The 18096-nt window shown below is 43.4% G+C and overlaps 2 protein-coding genes across 2 annotated transcripts; both read right to left on the bottom strand.

Moving 5' to 3' along the window:
- Nucleotides 1-6230: 6230 nt before the first annotated feature.
- On the bottom strand, nt 6231-13751 carry rbmx2 (RNA binding motif protein X-linked 2). The gene is made up of 6 exons (XM_080854532.1): nt 13639-13751; nt 13225-13340; nt 12699-12750; nt 12351-12480; nt 7545-7728; nt 6231-7272 (listed from the first exon to the last, which is right to left on the bottom strand). Exons 1-6 carry the CDS (start codon nt 13641-13643, stop codon nt 6641-6643), a joined length of 1119 nt encoding a protein of 372 aa, XP_080710658.1. The 5' UTR covers nt 13644-13751; the 3' UTR covers nt 6231-6640.
- Nucleotides 13752-16465: 2714 nt separating this feature from the next.
- gpr119 (G protein-coupled receptor 119) lies at nt 16466-17596 on the bottom strand (the record flags this gene model as incomplete). Its single annotated transcript, XM_080832827.1, has 1 exon — nt 16466-17596. The coding sequence occupies one exon, from the start codon at nt 17594-17596 to the stop codon at nt 16466-16468; it is 1131 nt and encodes a 376-aa protein (XP_080688953.1).
- Nucleotides 17597-18096: the final 500 nt, after the last annotated feature.

Raw genomic sequence — 18096 nt, 5'->3', positions numbered from 1 at the left:
AGAACATTCTGTCTGTGTGTGGAAGCGGGGCTAGCCCCCCTACGTCTTGCGGGGATAAGAATATTGATGTATTTGGACGACTGGCTCATACTAGCCAGCTCCAGAGACCAGGTGTTACGGGACACACAGCAGGTGCAGACACACATAGACTCCTTAGGCTTCATGGTGAACTATGCCAAGAGCAACTTCACTCCCTCCCAGATGGTCACATTCATAGGGCTGGAGCTGAATTCGGTGTCTATGCAAGCTCGCTTGTCACAAGAACGCATTCGTTCTCTAATGAACTGTCTCACACTGTTCAGAGAGGGAACAAAGGTGAAGTTCCGTACATGCCTGAGACTACAGGGCCTGATGGCTTCCGCTATACAGGTTCTGCCGTTGGGACTATTGAGAATGAGAGAATTCATGAAATGGATTGCATCTCTCTGCCTCGACCCAGTGCGCGATCTCCGTCGCGATGTGAAGGTGTCGCACAAATGCACTGCATCACTGCGCCACTGGAAATCCGCTGAGTTTTATTCCCGAGGCACTCCCCTGGGGGCAGTGAACGTGAGGAAAGTCATGACGACAGACGCCTCCCTGACGGGCTGGGGTGCAACCCAGGAGGGCCGGACGGTGAACGGTGTTTGGCCGGATTGGTTAAACTCGTATCACATAAATTACCTGGAGCTCCTGACTGTTTGGTTAGCTCTCAAACATTTTCTGCCCCGCCTACAGGGCCACCATGTATTGATCCGCTGCGACAATACCACTGCGGTGGCCTATATCAATCGACAAGGAGGAATGCGCTCCTCTGCTCTACACTGCCTGGCACGCGACCTGCTGCTGTGGAGCAGTCCGCACTTTCTGTCGTTACGCGCAACACACGTCCCAGGGATAATGAACACCGGGGCAGATCTGCTATCGAGGGGGAACCCACTGTTCGGAGAGTGGCGCCTCCACCCTCAGATAGTGGAACTGATTTGGGTGAGATACGGCAGAGCAGCCGTAGATCTCTTCGCCTCGCGCGAAAACGCCCATTGTCCTATGTACTTCTCGCTTCAGGACAAGGACGCGCCCCTCGGCGTAGACGCACTAGCTCACCAGGGGCCCAAAGTGCTCCTCTATGCCTTCCCCCCTCTGTGTCTGATTCTTCCCACTCTCGCGCGAGTGAGGGAACAGGGACTAATGTTAATTCTGGTAGCACCCAGATGGCACAAAGCCCCATGGATGGCGGAGATAGTAACCCTGCTGTACGCGCACCCGATGGCGCTCCCGATACGTTCGGACCTGCTATCGCAGGCGAAAGGGGAAATTCACCACAACCACCCAGACCGGGTGGCGCTCTGGGCCTGGCCTGTGAAAGGCTAAACCTGTCCGCGTTGGGATTACCGCCCAACGTAGTAGCCACCATTCAGAGCGCAAGGGCTTTCTCCACTAGGTCTCTGTACGACTATAAGTGGCGAGTCTTTGAAAAGTGGTGTGACGTGCGTCATTTGGTGTCATTTCAGTGCTCTGTCTCTGATATTCTCAGCTTTCTACAAGACCTTAAAGAGGAAGGGAAATCTTTCTCCACCATTAAGGTGTATTTGGCGGCTATATCTGCGTGTCACTTTGGTTTCAATGATGACACGGTAGGTCGGCACCCGTTGGTACGCAGGTACATGAAGGGTGTGAGACGCTCGTTGCCAATCTCGAAAAGCTCGTCCCGTCATGGGATCTCCCATTCTGGATGCGCTGTCACGACAGCCATTTGAACCTATTGGGGATATAAGCTTGAAATTGCTGTCACTCAAGGCGGCCCTATTGCTAGCACTGGCCTCGGCCAAACGTGTTAGTGACTTGCATGCATTTTCGGTGCACACCTCATGCACTCAGTTCTCGCCCAATGGGGATATGGTTTTTCTTAAGCCTAACCCGCGGAAAGGGATGCCCATTTCTAAGCAGCGCCTGTCTCACTGGCTTGTCGAAGCCATAACGAGTGTGTACGATTCAAAGGGGCTGCAACCTCCTGCGGGCTTGAGAGCTCACTCTACGCGAGGGATGGCTGCTTCATGGGCTGTGTTTCAGGGGATTTCCGTGCAACAGGTGTGTTCCGCAGCTAGCTGGACTAGTCCGGATACCTTTGTGAGATTTTACTGACTGGATGTTACAAGAACGCCGGTTTCTCATTCTGTTCTGAGCGTGGGATCGGCTTGAGTCGCATCCCCACGTTCGTTACGCTACTGCATTTCCCCCACTGACATAAACAATATTATTGTCATAAACAACATCCCCTTATCTGCTGGGACAGTATTGTGATTGTGCTATCACTTTGGATGTGTCTGGCACCACTGCGCCGAGGGGACGCCTCGTGGAGACCATCTGAGGCTGACAGTGTCTTGGTAGGCAAAGGGCAATCGGGGAGCTGTCCAGATCTCTCCCATAGGTGGATCTCGAACACGAGATGATGAAAGAGAACTAAAGGTTATACTGAATAACCCCTGTTCTCTGATTCATTGAGTGGAGAGATCCACCGAGTATGCCCCGCTTGCTTCACGAGAAGCGAATTGTCTACTGAAGAAGTGCAGCGCTACCTCAGAATTTATACCACGGTAGCGGGGCGGAGCTACCCGTGTCATCGGATTCGCGCTGCTGTCTGTCAAAGCCAGACTTGGTGCAATTGGTTGCTTCTGCAGAGGTCGGGTACGGATGTCCCTCCCATAGGTGGATCTCTCCACTCAATGAATCAGAGAACAGGGGTTATTCAGTATAACCTTTAGTTCTGAAAGTGCACTAGTCAGAGTAACCTTCACCAGTACCGGCCTCTGGATAATCAAGGAGAAAGCTCCATTGTGCCGTCAGGCAATTCATCTTCAAATGGTTGGCCCTGGTACATACCAGCCACACATATATGCAGAAACACAAGCACACACATGCATGCGGGCACACACACACACACACACACACACACACACACACACACACACACAGTGCTTCATGACCTGAAACAGACATGTTAGATGTATGACGCTGTCTGTATGAGGGCATCAGGCCCAGCCATCTGAAGTGTGATGAGTTATCCCCCTGCGCTCTTTTGACTAATGACTCTTTTTATCTTGTCCTCCTTCTCCTCCACCTATCTCATTTCATCTGACATTCTTCACACTCCTCCTCACGCTCCTCCGTCTCCCATTTTTCTTTGTCCCTGCCCTTTCTTTCTCTCTTTGATTCATCCATCACTCCCCCCCACGCCTCCCAACCCTTCCTTCTCGCCCTTTTTGTAATGGTTGCCCCACTTTCTACTATATATTCCATTTTTTATCCTCTTTGTTTTTTTTTCTCATTGTTTTCTTGCTTTCCTCTATTTCCCAACTCCTGTACTTTCTACTATATATTCCATTTTTTATCCTCTTTGTTTTTTTTGTAACTTTTCTTTTTTTCTTTTCCCCCTGGCATCCCTTCTTCTCACCACCTCCCCCTTCCCTCCTTCCCTTCATCCTGTCATTCTCTTCATCTGTATCTCTCTAACAGTGCACCGGGGTTGGCTGCATCCAGTCACAGCATCACACAGAGTTGGTAAACACAGACCAGAAGGAAGTATCAGAGTCCCAGCCTTGCACTTGCCCCTGCAGCTCATCCTGCCAATGGCAGGGGATTCTGGGAAGTGTAGTTCCCCATCTGATTCAGGCCCACCAGCCCATCACAGATAGGGAAGGTGAGGAGGTCGTCTTCCTTGTTAGCAACATCAACATGCCAGACACGGTGGACTGGGTGATGCTGCAGTCCTGTTTTGGACGAAAGTTTGTGTTGGTGGTCAAAAAAGAGGCCGTGGTGTGTGGCAGCGCTACATACTTCTTTGCCGCTGTGCTATTTGTCGGTGTGAGGGAGGAGGCTGAGGGCTTTGTCTATCGCCTGGGGCTGAGGGGGAATCGCCGGCGTCTCATATGGGAGGCGACACCGCGGGCGATCCAGGACAGCCTGGACTTCGCCATCACGGACTCAGACTGCATGGTGTTCGACTCTGCCGCGGCCAACCTCTTCACCTCCTCTTCAGAGACTCTGGGCATTCATGTCAGCATCTCCAGATCTTATTCCGCCACTGATCCCACCCTTCAGGCTCAGGGACCCCCTCCACATAGACTTTTAACAGGGAGGGCATATCCAGCCTCCCGGATGCAGGGCAGCCCGAACCCTACGGTCACATGAGGCTCGGTACTGTGACCTCAATGCAACTCTGAACAATAAACGTTTAAGAAACTGGACCTGTTTGACGGCTCCTGGTGATGGATACATACAAAATAATGGGAAATAAATCAGGTCATTTCCAGCACTGTTTACCTCACTGACTCCGCAACAGATCTAGAGGATCCATAGAATTAGACACTCCTTCCAGCTCAATGAGTGGATGCATGTGAGATCAGAACCACATCTTGTCCAGAGTGGCTGCGATATCATGATCAGAACCACATCTTGTCCAGGGTGGCTGCAATCTCTGGATCAGCCCTTCTTTTGTCCCAGGGGCTCCTTCTTGCATTCTTTCCCCACCAAGAAGATTCTCTTCTCTGTTTCTGCTGTCAAAGAGGACTCCAACAATGACTCCTCGTTTGAGTATCAGGGTATGTGTAGATATCTATTTTCTCATTATTTGATGAGAAGATTGCAGCCAATTTGATCATATTTTAATAATCAATGGCATTTACCAGAATCCTGTTTTTTTATGGCAAAAAGCAGGAGGACCTACCTCTAATGTCTGAACTGTATGGCCAGAGGGTGTTCAGGGTAGTGGAGATGAGGACATACCTCTTAATGTCTGAACTGTATGGCCACAGGGTGTTCAGGGTAGAGGAGATGAGGACCTACCTCTAATGTCTGAACTGTATGACCACAGGGTTCAGGGTAGTGGAGATGGCACTGTACCTCACAGCCATCCTCTTCGTCTTCTCGCTTGTAAATCAGCACACTAATATGGAGAATGTGAAAATCTTAATCGTATCTTTGGCCTAAGCCTCCTGAAACGACTCAATTTTTTCCGTTTATGAGTCATTACAAGGTAGATTATTTAGATGGGTTAACAAAGAAGTTAGACGTTTAATGTCTTTGAGGTTTGTTCTAATGCAAATAATATCTGTTTAAAATGTGTTTCTCAAATGTGATTAAAACATTTCTAATATTCGTACAAAAATGCTTTTCCAGCCCAATAAACTAAGAAGTTTCATCATGAGAGTTCTTACTGAAGTTTTTGTGAAAATAACTGGTGTTGAATGCCCAAGCCCTTCCTTTGGGGATAATCCAGTGATTTAATGTGCTACTTGTCTTTTTGTTGTGAGATTGTTTATGGGGCAGCAAATGAGTTAACAAACAAATGTAAAATATATTATTATATATGAACCCAACTAAAAGCTTTTACTGTTTCAGTAATAATTATTATTTCAATACAGCTAGCTCCTGAAGAAAGAATATAGTAATGAAAGAGATGGTGCAAAGCAGCCTAGACTTGCAGGTGGTCCTGCTTTGTGGTTTCCTAAAGGGAACTTCAGCATTGTGATTGAGATGTTAAGAACAATAACAGTTTGGCATCGCCTCATTGGCCAGCTTGAGGAAAGTATCGTTGGAATATGATAACAAAGCCAATGCTAATTTCACACATATCTGTGCCCAGGCCATCAAGACTGTTATAATGAGACAGAAATATTACACTTGGTCTTTTATTTATTGAGGAAAATGGTCCAATATGACGTATCTGTGAGTGGCAAAAGTGTGTACACCTCTTGGATAAGCAGTTAATTTGGAGGTCAAATTATAGGTGTTTTCAATCAATAGGATGTCAATCAGGTGGAAGTGGGCATCCTATTTCATTTATGTCTTTTATGTTCGGAGAAAGGAAACGCTGCATTCCAGCATAAGAACTATACCATCTGTGAAACAAGCATAAGAACCCTATACCATCTGTGAAACAAGCATAAGAACCTTATACCATCTGTGAAACAAGCATAAGAACCTTATACCATCCGGGACACAAGGGGATGGGAGGATCATGGTTGGGGTCTGTTTAGAAGCTGGTCCACGACAGCTCTATGCATTCTGAGTTATCCCAGCAAATTCCAAAGTAAAATGTGAGAACATTTGTCTGAATGAATCTCAAGACACGCGGGTCATGCAGCAAGACCACAACCCTAAAAACACAAATAATTTCTCATGAGTGTACTGCACGGCCACTCCACTGCCTCTCCTTGTTTCCTTGTTTCAGCTATACTCCAATGCAGCTTTGAACAGGTGGCAGAGGCATCCGGAGGCATCCTTAAAACTGCTAACATTATTTCATTTTAAATGTAGGATAATAAAATCATTAAAATCATTAAATTACATAATTTACATAATTTGCCAATTTTTGTTTTTATTTCCTCAGCAAAGTTATTTACACTTTTGCAAATAAACCCAAATGAAATGATGAAACAGGAACAAAACCATCAACATTCAAATGTCCTCTGCATGATAGGGAGAGAGATCACTCCTAGAACCAAAGACAGTTCCCCAGACAGTAGTCTTCAATGACAAGGGAATGGTCACAAGTATCATCTTTACCAAGTACTTGTGCTAGAGTGAAAACACAAGGTATCCCAGATGCTCAGTCTTAGAGTATGCACATCTCAGTGATAAGGACTCCTTAGATATTACTCTTTCACCTGTACTTTCTGTCCCTCTCTCTGTCTCTGCCCCTCTCTCTGTCCTTCTCTCTCCCTCTGTCTTTGTCTCTTTCCCTATCTCTGTCCCTATCCCTCTCTCTTTCTCTGTCACGATCCCAGCCTCTGTCTCGGTCCCAGCCTTCACATGGACGAGAGTCTTGGTGCGCTGGCTTTTCTTCTCTCTCCATCCTCTGTCTGTCTCTGTCCCTGGGTGAAGTGGCTCTAGGGTCTCTTTCCATCCTCTGTCTATCTCTGTCCCTGGGTGAAGTGGCTCGAGCGTCTCTCGTCAAGTCTTTTCTCCCGTCTTCCTCCTTCAGCCTTTCCCTCTCTCTGTCTCTGCCATGGTCATTGGTGTGCCAGTCCCTGGAAGACCCGTCCTCCTGCCTCTCCCTCTCTCTGCCACTGAGAGTGCCTGGTTCCCCTCTCTCTCCTCTGGGCGGTCGAGTGTCCATTGGCCCTTTCTTGTTGTATTTCTCGTAACCCGCGTCCATTTTCTCTTTCTTCACATGCACAGGCGGGGACAGAGAGGACTGGCTCCCATTGGTTCTACGGTCCTCGGTGGTGGTCGCCGCCTTCTTCTTCTTCTTTTCCTCCTTTTTCTCCTTCTTTTTCTTCTTCTCTTTCTTATCTAATGTAGAGTTGGAAACAAGCAATGCAAGAAGATGTGACTCTTAAACTTACAAAGTTAAAAGTAAATATTAACTTAAAAGTGGAATCTAATCAAAGTTAGTAACAGGGATGCAGCAACGACTCCACAATGTGTTTTAGGCGTGTTTCAAAAGAGAAAAGCTTACATGTTCTGTTTACAATTCCTTCACAATAAACACATGAAATAGTTAAACCAAGTGCATTACACATGAGGATTTTGGGCTGTGGGAAAAAAACAACCACTGGTCAAACCTTTCTTTGGCTTCTTCATGGGCACAGCATAGTCAGCCTCTTCTTCTTCTTCTGACTCAGACGAAGACAACTTTGGGGCGCAACCCTGCTCACGCAAGGTTTTTGTGACATCATCAATGTCATCCGAGTCTTTGGGGGGACGGTAGTTGGCTACATGGTCCACTCGGATGGTCCGTCCTTTGATCTGCAAGGGACAGGAGGCAAAAAAAGTCCTCAACCATACCTCCTTTCCTCTACAGCTCCACACCTTTCTGCCTGCATCCGAGCTGGGTTAACACTAGTATATGGAGACAGATTTGTCTCAAAATTATTCGTGCGCGCACACACCTTATTCGTACACGCACACACCGTAATCCACACGTATGCTATGTTTTGCAAGTTCAAAGTCAAAATTTGTGACTTGTAAATCGGGATTTGCAAAGGCAAAGACTACAGTTGTGACTTGTAAATTGGGATTTTCACACAGGTGCAATGTTTTGCTCGTGTGAAGTGTTGAATCTGCATGTGTGGATCATCCAACACGCGCATGAACCCCTGGTTCCGCTTGGGTAATTTTGAGACATTCTTCTCGCGTTTCCCCCAAGTTTCACAAGTTCACAGGACAAAATCCACACAAGCAAAGGACTCAATCTACGCGCAATATGTGTGACTTGTAAATTGGGGTTTTCACAAAGGTGTAATGTTTTATTCAAATGTTTGTAAACTTGCAAATTAAATCATGCAATTTGTAAAAATATATCACGTTTCGAATGTACCTCTGTCTTGAAATTTCACTTGCGAGTCTTCCGTTGCTCGTGTGAAGTGTTGAATCTGCATTTGTGGATCATCCAACACGCGCATGAATCCCTGCTTCCGCTTGCGTCATTTTGAGACATTCTTCTCGCTTTTTCCTCAAGTTTCACAGGTTCACGGGACGAAATCCTCACGAGAAAATGACTATCTACGCGCAATAGTCTTTGTTATTCCTTCGTTTCTTTATTCTTTGTACCGACTTCTGTGCTTAATTCAGCTCGAACCCCTTAACGTAGAAACTTCATTCAAAATGTGTTGTGTAGGTCTTGTAAAGGAAACTAGGATTATGTATCTCATATTTTTAAACGTTATACTTTTTAAAATATTAAAGAAAAATGTATACAATTCCTCCCATTAACTTACATTGGGCTATCATGACGTCATATGTCTTTAAACTGGCTTGCAACTGTGCTTCACTGACAATAATGATCTAAAGTAGGTACAATATTTCCCTATACAAATATACATCAAGAAATGATGCATGTTGAAATCCCCACCCTGTACAGAGATGTATTTATGACACTGCATACTTATAACCATGGGTTTTCATGTGAAAATAACATTGAACAGAACAGATAGGTGTAATAAATACACACATGCACAAGGTGTTTTTATTACCTGAATACAGTAAAAGACAGTTAAAGACACAAAACTCAGGAAATCCATGACTATGTACAAGCACCGCCTCGCCTCGAAAGAGGCAGACACAGGCAGACCTGGCTGACCAGAGAGAAGAAGTTGTGGGGGCCGTGGAGACAAAGGTACACTTCCTGACGGGATACCATAAATATGAAACCATTAGCGATATCGATTTTAATTTCAATTAACATTTATTGGAAGCTGTTTGTTTCGTGTCGCTTTGACGGTATTGAACTGTATCACAGACACCGATGCCCTGATGGTACCGTGAGATTGAGTTTAGCAAAGTAATAAATAACCCTGGATTTATGCTTCTACTTTAACTAACTATCTTTAGACATGCGAGAATAATGCTAGACATAGACATATATATATATATATATATATATATATATATATACACACATACACACACACACACACACACACACACACACATACATATATGTAATATATATGTCTATGTTAAAAACAGAACATATACAATATGAACAAAAATAAAAACGCACACGACAAATTCACGTTTACAAAGACCACTCGAAGTCCACGCCTCTCCTTCGAGCCTTGTTCTGAGTAAATGTACAAGATGCACCTGTAAACAATAAGCAAAGACAACTTTCAGTTTTACAGATTTTATATTGCATTGTTTATCAAAGGCACATGCAGTGGTGCCCCTTTCCCTTTAACCAAATCGTACACCAAATAAATTAGTATTGAAAGCCAAGCCAGATTGATATAAGCAAGCAAATCAGGTGTGTAAAAATTGCCTTCCATCGTAGGGCAAAGACCTTAAAATACAGTTCATAAATATATTTTAAGAAAATATCATCCTTAAATATAAATATCAACTTTGTAGTGATTCATGAATATAAGCTTAATTTGATCAAAATGTAATTTGCTAGTTTGATGAAACATTCAATGATGGATCAGAGTATAATAGTAAAAAGAGAAACACTTATTTTCCCCCCCAGATGAAATCGTTTTTTGACCCTTTGGCAAGGTGTTCTTTTTACCTCAACAGCCTGCTCCACTCTTGTTAACTGCCTCTGAAAAAGAATGGAGAGCAATTACTGACAGATACTGAGAGATAGTAGTCTAGCAAATACTCATGCATATCCTTCCTATTGACATGTAAAGACCACCAAATGAAAACACATAGTTTGCACTTTCCTAAGATATAAAATACTTTATTGTCTGTGATGCAAGCTTTTTGGAGACACACAGCTTTGAAATTACTTAGTTGCTGCAGCTGGAGGCTAACATTAGCTAACCTTGACATTTGCGCATATTTGCACAAATAACTGCGTATTCTCGACCAAATAACTGGCACGTTATGCTTCTTAAAGACATCAGGGGACAATTACGAAAACACGTAATTTGAGCTTTCCAAAGATATGAGGCAAAGCTTCGCGGAGGAAAACGCCTTTAAAATGACTTAGCTGGTTACTGCAGCTGGTGGCTAACGTTAGCTAACTTTAACTTTCACACTAATTCGCGTATTCTTCATCGAATAACTCGCACACTTGATCCAAAACATCGTTCATTTACTAACCCAGACAACAAACATTATTATAAAGTTGTGACAAGCTGTCTGTCAAACTTACCTTCGAGCTCTTCCAACATGTGCTGTATCCTCCGTGCATCCAACTGTCTCTTCATGAGCCCACAATGCAGCGCAGTTGTTCAACGTACAGTAATTTATTGGGTTATCTCAAAGAAGGATTTGAATAGAGCATTTTACTGTGGAATAACAAAATGCTGTGAAATCACTGTATCATTTTTTTCACAGTAACTTACTGTGTCAATATTGATTTCACAGTAAATTTTGCTTTACAACATGATATTGTGATTATTACTATTAGTAGTTCTATACAGTGCCACTTGAAAGTATGTGAACCCCTTGAGCACTTAAGCGTTTTCTGTTGTTTTACCATGATTTTTCATTTTTTTATCACCAATTTTCCATAGATGAAATGTCAGGTTTATGTTTATCATTTGCATGTACTTGTTTAGAGGAAATTGTTTGAGGAGCCGAAAAACTACATGAAACATGGAATTAGTCCATTTCAAAAGTAAGTGAACCCCCAGCTGAATTGATAAAGTCAAGCAGGTAACAGATTCAGTGAAACTTATTTGGGTGATTATTTAGTCAATTGAGCAAACCGATCATCTGAGACATCCTTAGGGAAAGGTTTGGGCAACACAGATTAAAAGAGAGAGGAAACCAACCAAACTACTGTAGTGCCAAGGTGTACCCACACAGATCAACAATGCCGAGAGGAAACGAGATATCCAAGAACATCAGGAAGAAGGTACTGACAGCCCATCAGTCTTGGGAAAGCTATAAGACCATCTCCAAAAGATTCCAGCTCCATCCATCCATCCAAGACAAATAATTTTGAAATGGAGGGCATTCAACATGACCGCATCTCTGCCTAGAAGTGGACGCCCATCAAGACCATCACCAAGAAGCACCAGAAGAAGAATAAATCAGGTTAAAGTCAACCCACACATCACCTTTAAAGAGTTTCGGACCTCTCTGGCAGCATCTGGGGTAAATGTACATGGGTCTACAATCAGACGGAAATTGTTGGTTTTGATCGTGACAAAATAATTCTATCTCTGACTCATCTATTTAAAGAAGGGACTTCCAGAAGGCCTTTGGTTTATCCAAGTGCTCTCGGGCAAAGTTGAAACGGACAGTTTTGTTCTTTCTTGAGAGCAGAGGCTTCCTTCTAGCAACCCGATCATGAATGTCATGTCTATTCAATTTTCGTCTGATTGTAGACCCATGTACATTTACACCAGATGCTGCCAGAGAGGTCTGAAACTCTTTAGAGGTGATGTGTGGGTTGACTTTTACCTGATTTATTCTTCTTCAATTTACAAGTCACACATATTGCGCGTAGATTGAGTCCTTTGCTTGTGTGGATTTTGTCCTGTGAACTTGTGAAACTTGGGGGAAACGCGAGAAGAATGTCTCAAAATGACCCAAGCGGAACCAGGGGTTCATTCGCGTGTTGGATGATCCACACATGCAGATTCAACACTTCACACAAGCAAAAACATTGCACCTGTGTGAAAATCCCAATTTACAAGTCACAAATGTAGTCTTTGCCCTTGCAAATCCCGATTTACAAGTCACAAATTTTTACTTTGAACTTGCAAAACATAGCATACGTGTGGATTACGGTGTGTGCGTGTACAAATAAGGTGTGTGCGCGCACGAATAATTTTGAGACAAATCTGTCTCCATACTAGTAACGCTAAGGCTATGGGTCCTAGCCGCTAAAGCCCAAGTGCTGATAAATAGTTTAGCTTTAGTATCTACTCACTGACTTCATGCCTTGTAAAGAAAACAGAATGCAACTGTACCTTTATGCCATTGAAGTTGTCCACAGATAGGATAGTACTCCTCTGGTCCTCATAACAGATGAAACAAAACCCCTTTGACTTCCCTGTCTTCTTGTCACGTACAAGATTAATATTGACAACTTCCCCATACCTAGGAGACAAAATATATATGTTTAATAAAAGAAGACACCAAGAATCAGAAGCAGAAGAAGCAGAAGAAGAAGAAGAAGAAGAAGAAGAAGCAGAAGAAGAAGCAGAAGCAGAAGAAGAAGAAGAAGAAGAAGAAGAAGAAGAAGAAGAAGAAGGGTTTTGTAAGGAAAGCCATAGATAGGACTAAAAATTAGAGATACAGGCAGGTCTGAGACTTACTGTGAGAAAACACAGACCAGATCGCCCTCTGTCAGCTCATAAGGAAATCCACCTGCAACACACACAGATAAGGGTCAGACTTCAGAACAGATGTTTAGAAACATCCTATTCCTATCTACTCATGTATGAAAACCTTGGTAGTTTCTTCAATACCACCTCTGCCTCAACTGATGTAACAGATTTGGGGCATCATAATGCACATCTAATTCACGTGCAAAATGTGTTCTATTTCACACATCACCACCACACAGCTCAGAGGCATTAGATGGCGATTAGAATACAACTAACTTAACCCTATACTGCCACCATCTGTCTACAACGTATACGACCACAATAAAGTTGAATCATGCACGACTGAAGTGTTTAATTAGAGTTGAAATTAAATGTCCTTACTACACGAGAAAAGAAGTTTTGCGCCAAGATGATGGTGACCATAGAATAGATGTCCCAATCAAAACGCTCTAGATAGGAGCTGTGCACATGAGGAGGGAATTGTACAATGTTGTAGGAAATCACGTTTTCTTACCTACGAATATCCAGGCGCTGTCTTTGTACTCTGAATGCCATGACACCGATTCCTTCACACCAAGACTCGCTTCCCTCTCGTTCAATTCATTTATCAGCTTCACTTTGGTCAATGGGCTGAAGACAACACGCAAACAAGGAATACATTTATTTTTACTCTGAAGATGATGTAAACACACATGACTTTTTGTTATCTGGGAGAGGAGAACTTAAACCAGAAAAGACATTTGGAAACTTATATTATATTCACGGCAATGCTAATGTTTGAAAAATGGGCACCCAACGTTATGCTAGTCTATGCTAACGAGCTAATTTTAACTAGCGAGTTAGCTCCTTAAATGACAAACCGTACAGCCTCAGTGTTCGATACAGTTCATTTTAAAATAGAAATGTATAATGTTAACAACCAACGCACTTCATTCTGAAAACTTCTGCCAAAGCATTGAATCAACACTACAATCATTCAAAACAGCAACGCTGAAGTGTGATTTTGCTTCCTGGCTATAGATTAATTACATCCGGTTGAAAACATGATGCTGTGAGGATTTCTGTCTCCTCTGCATGTGAGCATCATAGATATCTATGGTGAGCATGGCCCTCCCTTCTTCTTCTTCTTCTTTATCGTTTTTATTGGCGGTTGGCAAGCAACGAATGGTGTGCATTACCGCCACCTTCTGATAAGGAGTGTGGATCTGGATTATTTCTACTCCAAACTAAATAAGAAATAATAATAAAACAGAAAAGAAAAATTATGAATAACTAAAAATAAAAGATAAATTATATTCTCTTTATTAGACCCGTTTCTCTAAGAAAATCAAACATAATTCTAACACATGCTTCACCTGGCTGTCTCTGTAATACTCCACTAATCCTTAGAGGCATTTCCTCAAATATCTGCCTGTTTGTTCAATGTTCCACAGATTCTGCCTCATTTGATCCTTTATTATACTTCTCACCACAGCCTTGCTATAGGTAACATTCATTTCGACACTCGACTGCTCTGTTGCTTTTTTCGCATATCGATCTGCCACCTCATTCCCTGTCACCCCAATGTGAGCTGAAACCCAAATGAGAGTAACTAGGATTCCCGATTTCTGTAGATTATTTGCTAATTGAATTATGTCTAGTACTATATCTTGTCTGGATTGAGATTGTATATTATTGATACTTTGCAGTGCTGCTGCGGAGTCTGAAGCTATAACTATGTTTGTTCTGTTCCTATTACTCTCGCACCATGATAGCGCTAACAGAATAGCAACCAGCTCTGCTGTATATACAGCTACTTTATCACTTAGCCTCTTCATTCGGGCTATTCTTAATTTAGGGATGAAAAAAGCAGCCCCCACTTTATTATCTATTTTTGAAGCATCTGTGAATAAAACATTTCTTTCTCCATACTTATTTCGAATATACCATTCTACATAAAATTTGTCAATTTCTTCTGTTTCCTTCTTTACCTCTAGAAGTCCAAAATTCACAGAAGGCACCTCCAGGGTCCAAAAAGGAACAACAGGGTATGAAACTGGTGGACATATAGTTCAATTATTTACCTCCATTGCCCTTGCCTTTTCATTAATAATCCACCCAAAGCTTTTGATTAGTGTGCTCGTCCTCTCTTGGCAATTTGTCAGGGAATTCAGCCCTATATGACCTTCCTGATGACCCCTAAGATTGGCCCAATACACAAGAGATAATTGGTCTCTCCTAAGATGCAAAGGCATCTCTCCTAATTCCACTTGTAAAGCAGCCACAGGGCTAGTTTTCATTGCTCCACTACAAAGTCTAAGTGCTTGACTCTGGACTACATCAAGTTTCTTCATTGCAGTTTTAGCAGCAGACATACAGTATAACCAACACACCCATAATCAAATATTGATCTTATCAATCCAATATAAACGGTTTTCAATGCAGACCTGTCTGCACCCCACTCCACTCCTCTCAAACATCGCATTACATTCAATACCTTTTTACACTTTTCTGTCATTTTTTGGATATGCACAGCCCAAGTTAAACGCTTGTCAAACCACATACCAAGATATTTAAAATAGTCTATTCTTTCCAATTCTTTTCCATACACTCTTATGTATAAGTCCTGGCTTATGTTTTTCCTTGTAAAGAACATAACTTTAGTTTTATCTACAGATATCCTAAATCCCCACTCAAGGGCCCATTTTCGGACAGAATCCACTGCTTGTTGCATCTTATGAACAATATGGTTAATATTCCTTCCTCTTTTCCACATGGATCCATCGTCTGCAAATAATGCAACACCTATTGAGTTATCTATATTCTTGAATACATCATTTATCATAACTGTAGCATGGCCCTCCCTCAGAGCTGTCAGCACTTAAGCTAGTTCGCCATGTAATGCGATTACTTAATTGGAGAATGTTGATGCAATAGACCTACTCTGCCTATTCTATCCCCAAGAAATCTTTATTGCACCCTGTTTCTGGCATTTATGATATCGTGACCATGTTGGCTAAAAGGAGGAAGTGTGCAATAAATGTATCTTTATGATCAAAGTGAGGAAACAGACCTAGGAGACAATGGCTTGAAGAGCAATTGCACAGAAAGTCAAAATATTGCCTTAGTTATACCCATAAGAAGTACATGTTCTGATAAACCATACAGATTTCTAACCGGTATTAGAACATTTAAGTGTGATTCTTACATGAGACAAACATAGTGATAACAAATGCATCTTAGGTTAATGAAGCATGTGTGATTTGTTTAACAGAATTTTAATCTATCTTCAAATGATAAAAACAACATGTGGTTACGCGATCATGTACAACTGCACATACACTTTTCTGTTGATAATTAATAAAAGTTCCAGCTCTACAAGTTAGACATGGCCATAAATACACTGACAATGTTAGAGAAAATGGAGTGGAGATAAAAGCACATCATTCCTAGGCTGTAAAATCAGTGCTTGGAGTATTTCAGGAGAGAGAGAGAGATACAAGATAAGAGAGAGAGAGAGAGAGAGAGAGAGAGAGAGAGAGACAGAGACAGAGAGTGGAGGAAACATAGCAAAAACAGAAGAGCAAACAGACCCATCTGTTCCATGACATGGGCGTTTCTTAATAGTAATCAAAAAGCATTCAAAGCCTCTCAATCCATTAACCAATTCATTTGTTTTCACTGCTGTTTCCATGTTCGATAGTTTTTTCTGCCAATGGAAAAAAGGGACTTTAGCAGTTTTATCATAATTATATGGTCCAAATGACAAGCAACCTTTAGCATGCATCTGAAACCACTGACTGGGCTAGGGGCATAGCAACACCAATAGGCTCCTGGACTGTGAGCAAAGTCAGTGGCACATTGAGAGGATCTGTGGGCAAAGACGTCCTTGCTGGCACAGGTCTGTCTGAGTGGCACCCATTCACAGAGTCGGTCCTGGCCCAGCAGCGGGCATTGCCCTTAAGGTGGACAAATATGGCGCAGATCTGCTGCCTGACCTCCCTCTGCCAGCAGGCATAGACGAGGGGGTTAACAAGGGAGTTGGAAAGCCCTAGCAGCCACAGATGGTTCTCCAGGAAGTGGTAAAGCTTGCAGTTGGAGCACAGCAACTGGACCACACTGACCGTGAAGAAGGGGCACCAGAAGAGGGTGAAGCATCCCACCAGCAGCGCCACGGTCCGCAGGGCCTTGACATGGCCCCAGTAGCGGCTGGGTTGGCAGTGGCGTGTACCAGCCTTACGGGCCTGCCTGATCTGCCGCTGATGCCCACAGGCGATCTTGAGGATGTCCATGTAGAAGTACAGGAAGATGCCCAGCACAGGGAAGAAGCAGCCGCTTAAGATGAACATGATGTTGCGTGGGTCGATGGCGGAGAAGAAAGTGCATGTGCCACTGTACTCGTCAGACTGCATCTGTTTTACCAGGCAGGGCATGAAGCCCATCACCAGCGAGATAGCCCAGACAAGCACTAGGGAACCACCAGTTGGCCACTTGCCAGAGATGCGTGCGTAGCGCAGGGGCAGCTTGATGGCCAAGTACCGGTCCAGTGAGATGAGGAACATGGTGAGAACAGAGGCGGTCGACGGGCAAGTGATAAAGGCCATGCGAAGGAGACAGTCTGTTTTTTGCATCAGGGACTCACGATGAAGTCCATCATTGGCAAGGGCGGTGATAGCCAAGCCCACCAGGATATCGGCCAGGGCAAGGTTGAGGACGAAACACCAGCTACGACAGCCTCGCTTTCGGATCAGAATCACCAGGGAGATAGCCACCAGGAGGTTGGTGGAGATGATGAGAAATGACACAAAGGACAGGATCCAGCCCATTATGGTGGTATGCACTTGCTTCTGGAAAGTTCCATCGGTGGTATTTATTTTCACGATCTTCATGGAGTCAGTTTCATTCATATCTCCAGCTGTTGTTGTTGCTAAATTTACTGTACTGAGAAAAATGTTCTTGAAAACAAATATTCCATTTTAGTACTCCATTTGTATCAGCTGGTAAAGCAGGAAAAATAAACAAGAATACATAATTTTCTCTGTTGGCTGCTTTTCATGCATTTTTGTCCCTGTTGCTCTTTTAGACAGAACGGTAGTATCTGACCCTGAGCTCCCAGTGGGAAATGTTGGTGCGTCTCTTCAGATGCTCTGAAGCCTCATTTGCTTACGTGGTTTCGGTGGAGTTGACCCTTGTCCAGCGTGGAGTTTGGCTCCGGTCCAACTTCCATCATGGGCTCTAAAGAGCGTACTTCCGGGATAGAGAGGGGCTGTTTGCCATGACAGTCCTGTGCTGCTCTTAAACTGCAATGCGTTAAATCCACTCAAGGCAAGAGGGGAAATATGGTTCATGTGTGGAAATCCTGAACAGCTATACCCTTGTGGATATAGGCACTTGGTGGTGTTTTTTC

Source organism: Sprattus sprattus, assembly GCF_963457725.1.
Source record: "Sprattus sprattus genome assembly, chromosome: 1".
NCBI lineage: Eukaryota > Metazoa > Chordata > Actinopteri > Clupeiformes > Clupeidae > Sprattus > Sprattus sprattus.
The sequence above is the reverse complement of the archived record's forward strand: the minus strand, read 5'-3'. Positions and strand labels throughout refer to the sequence as shown.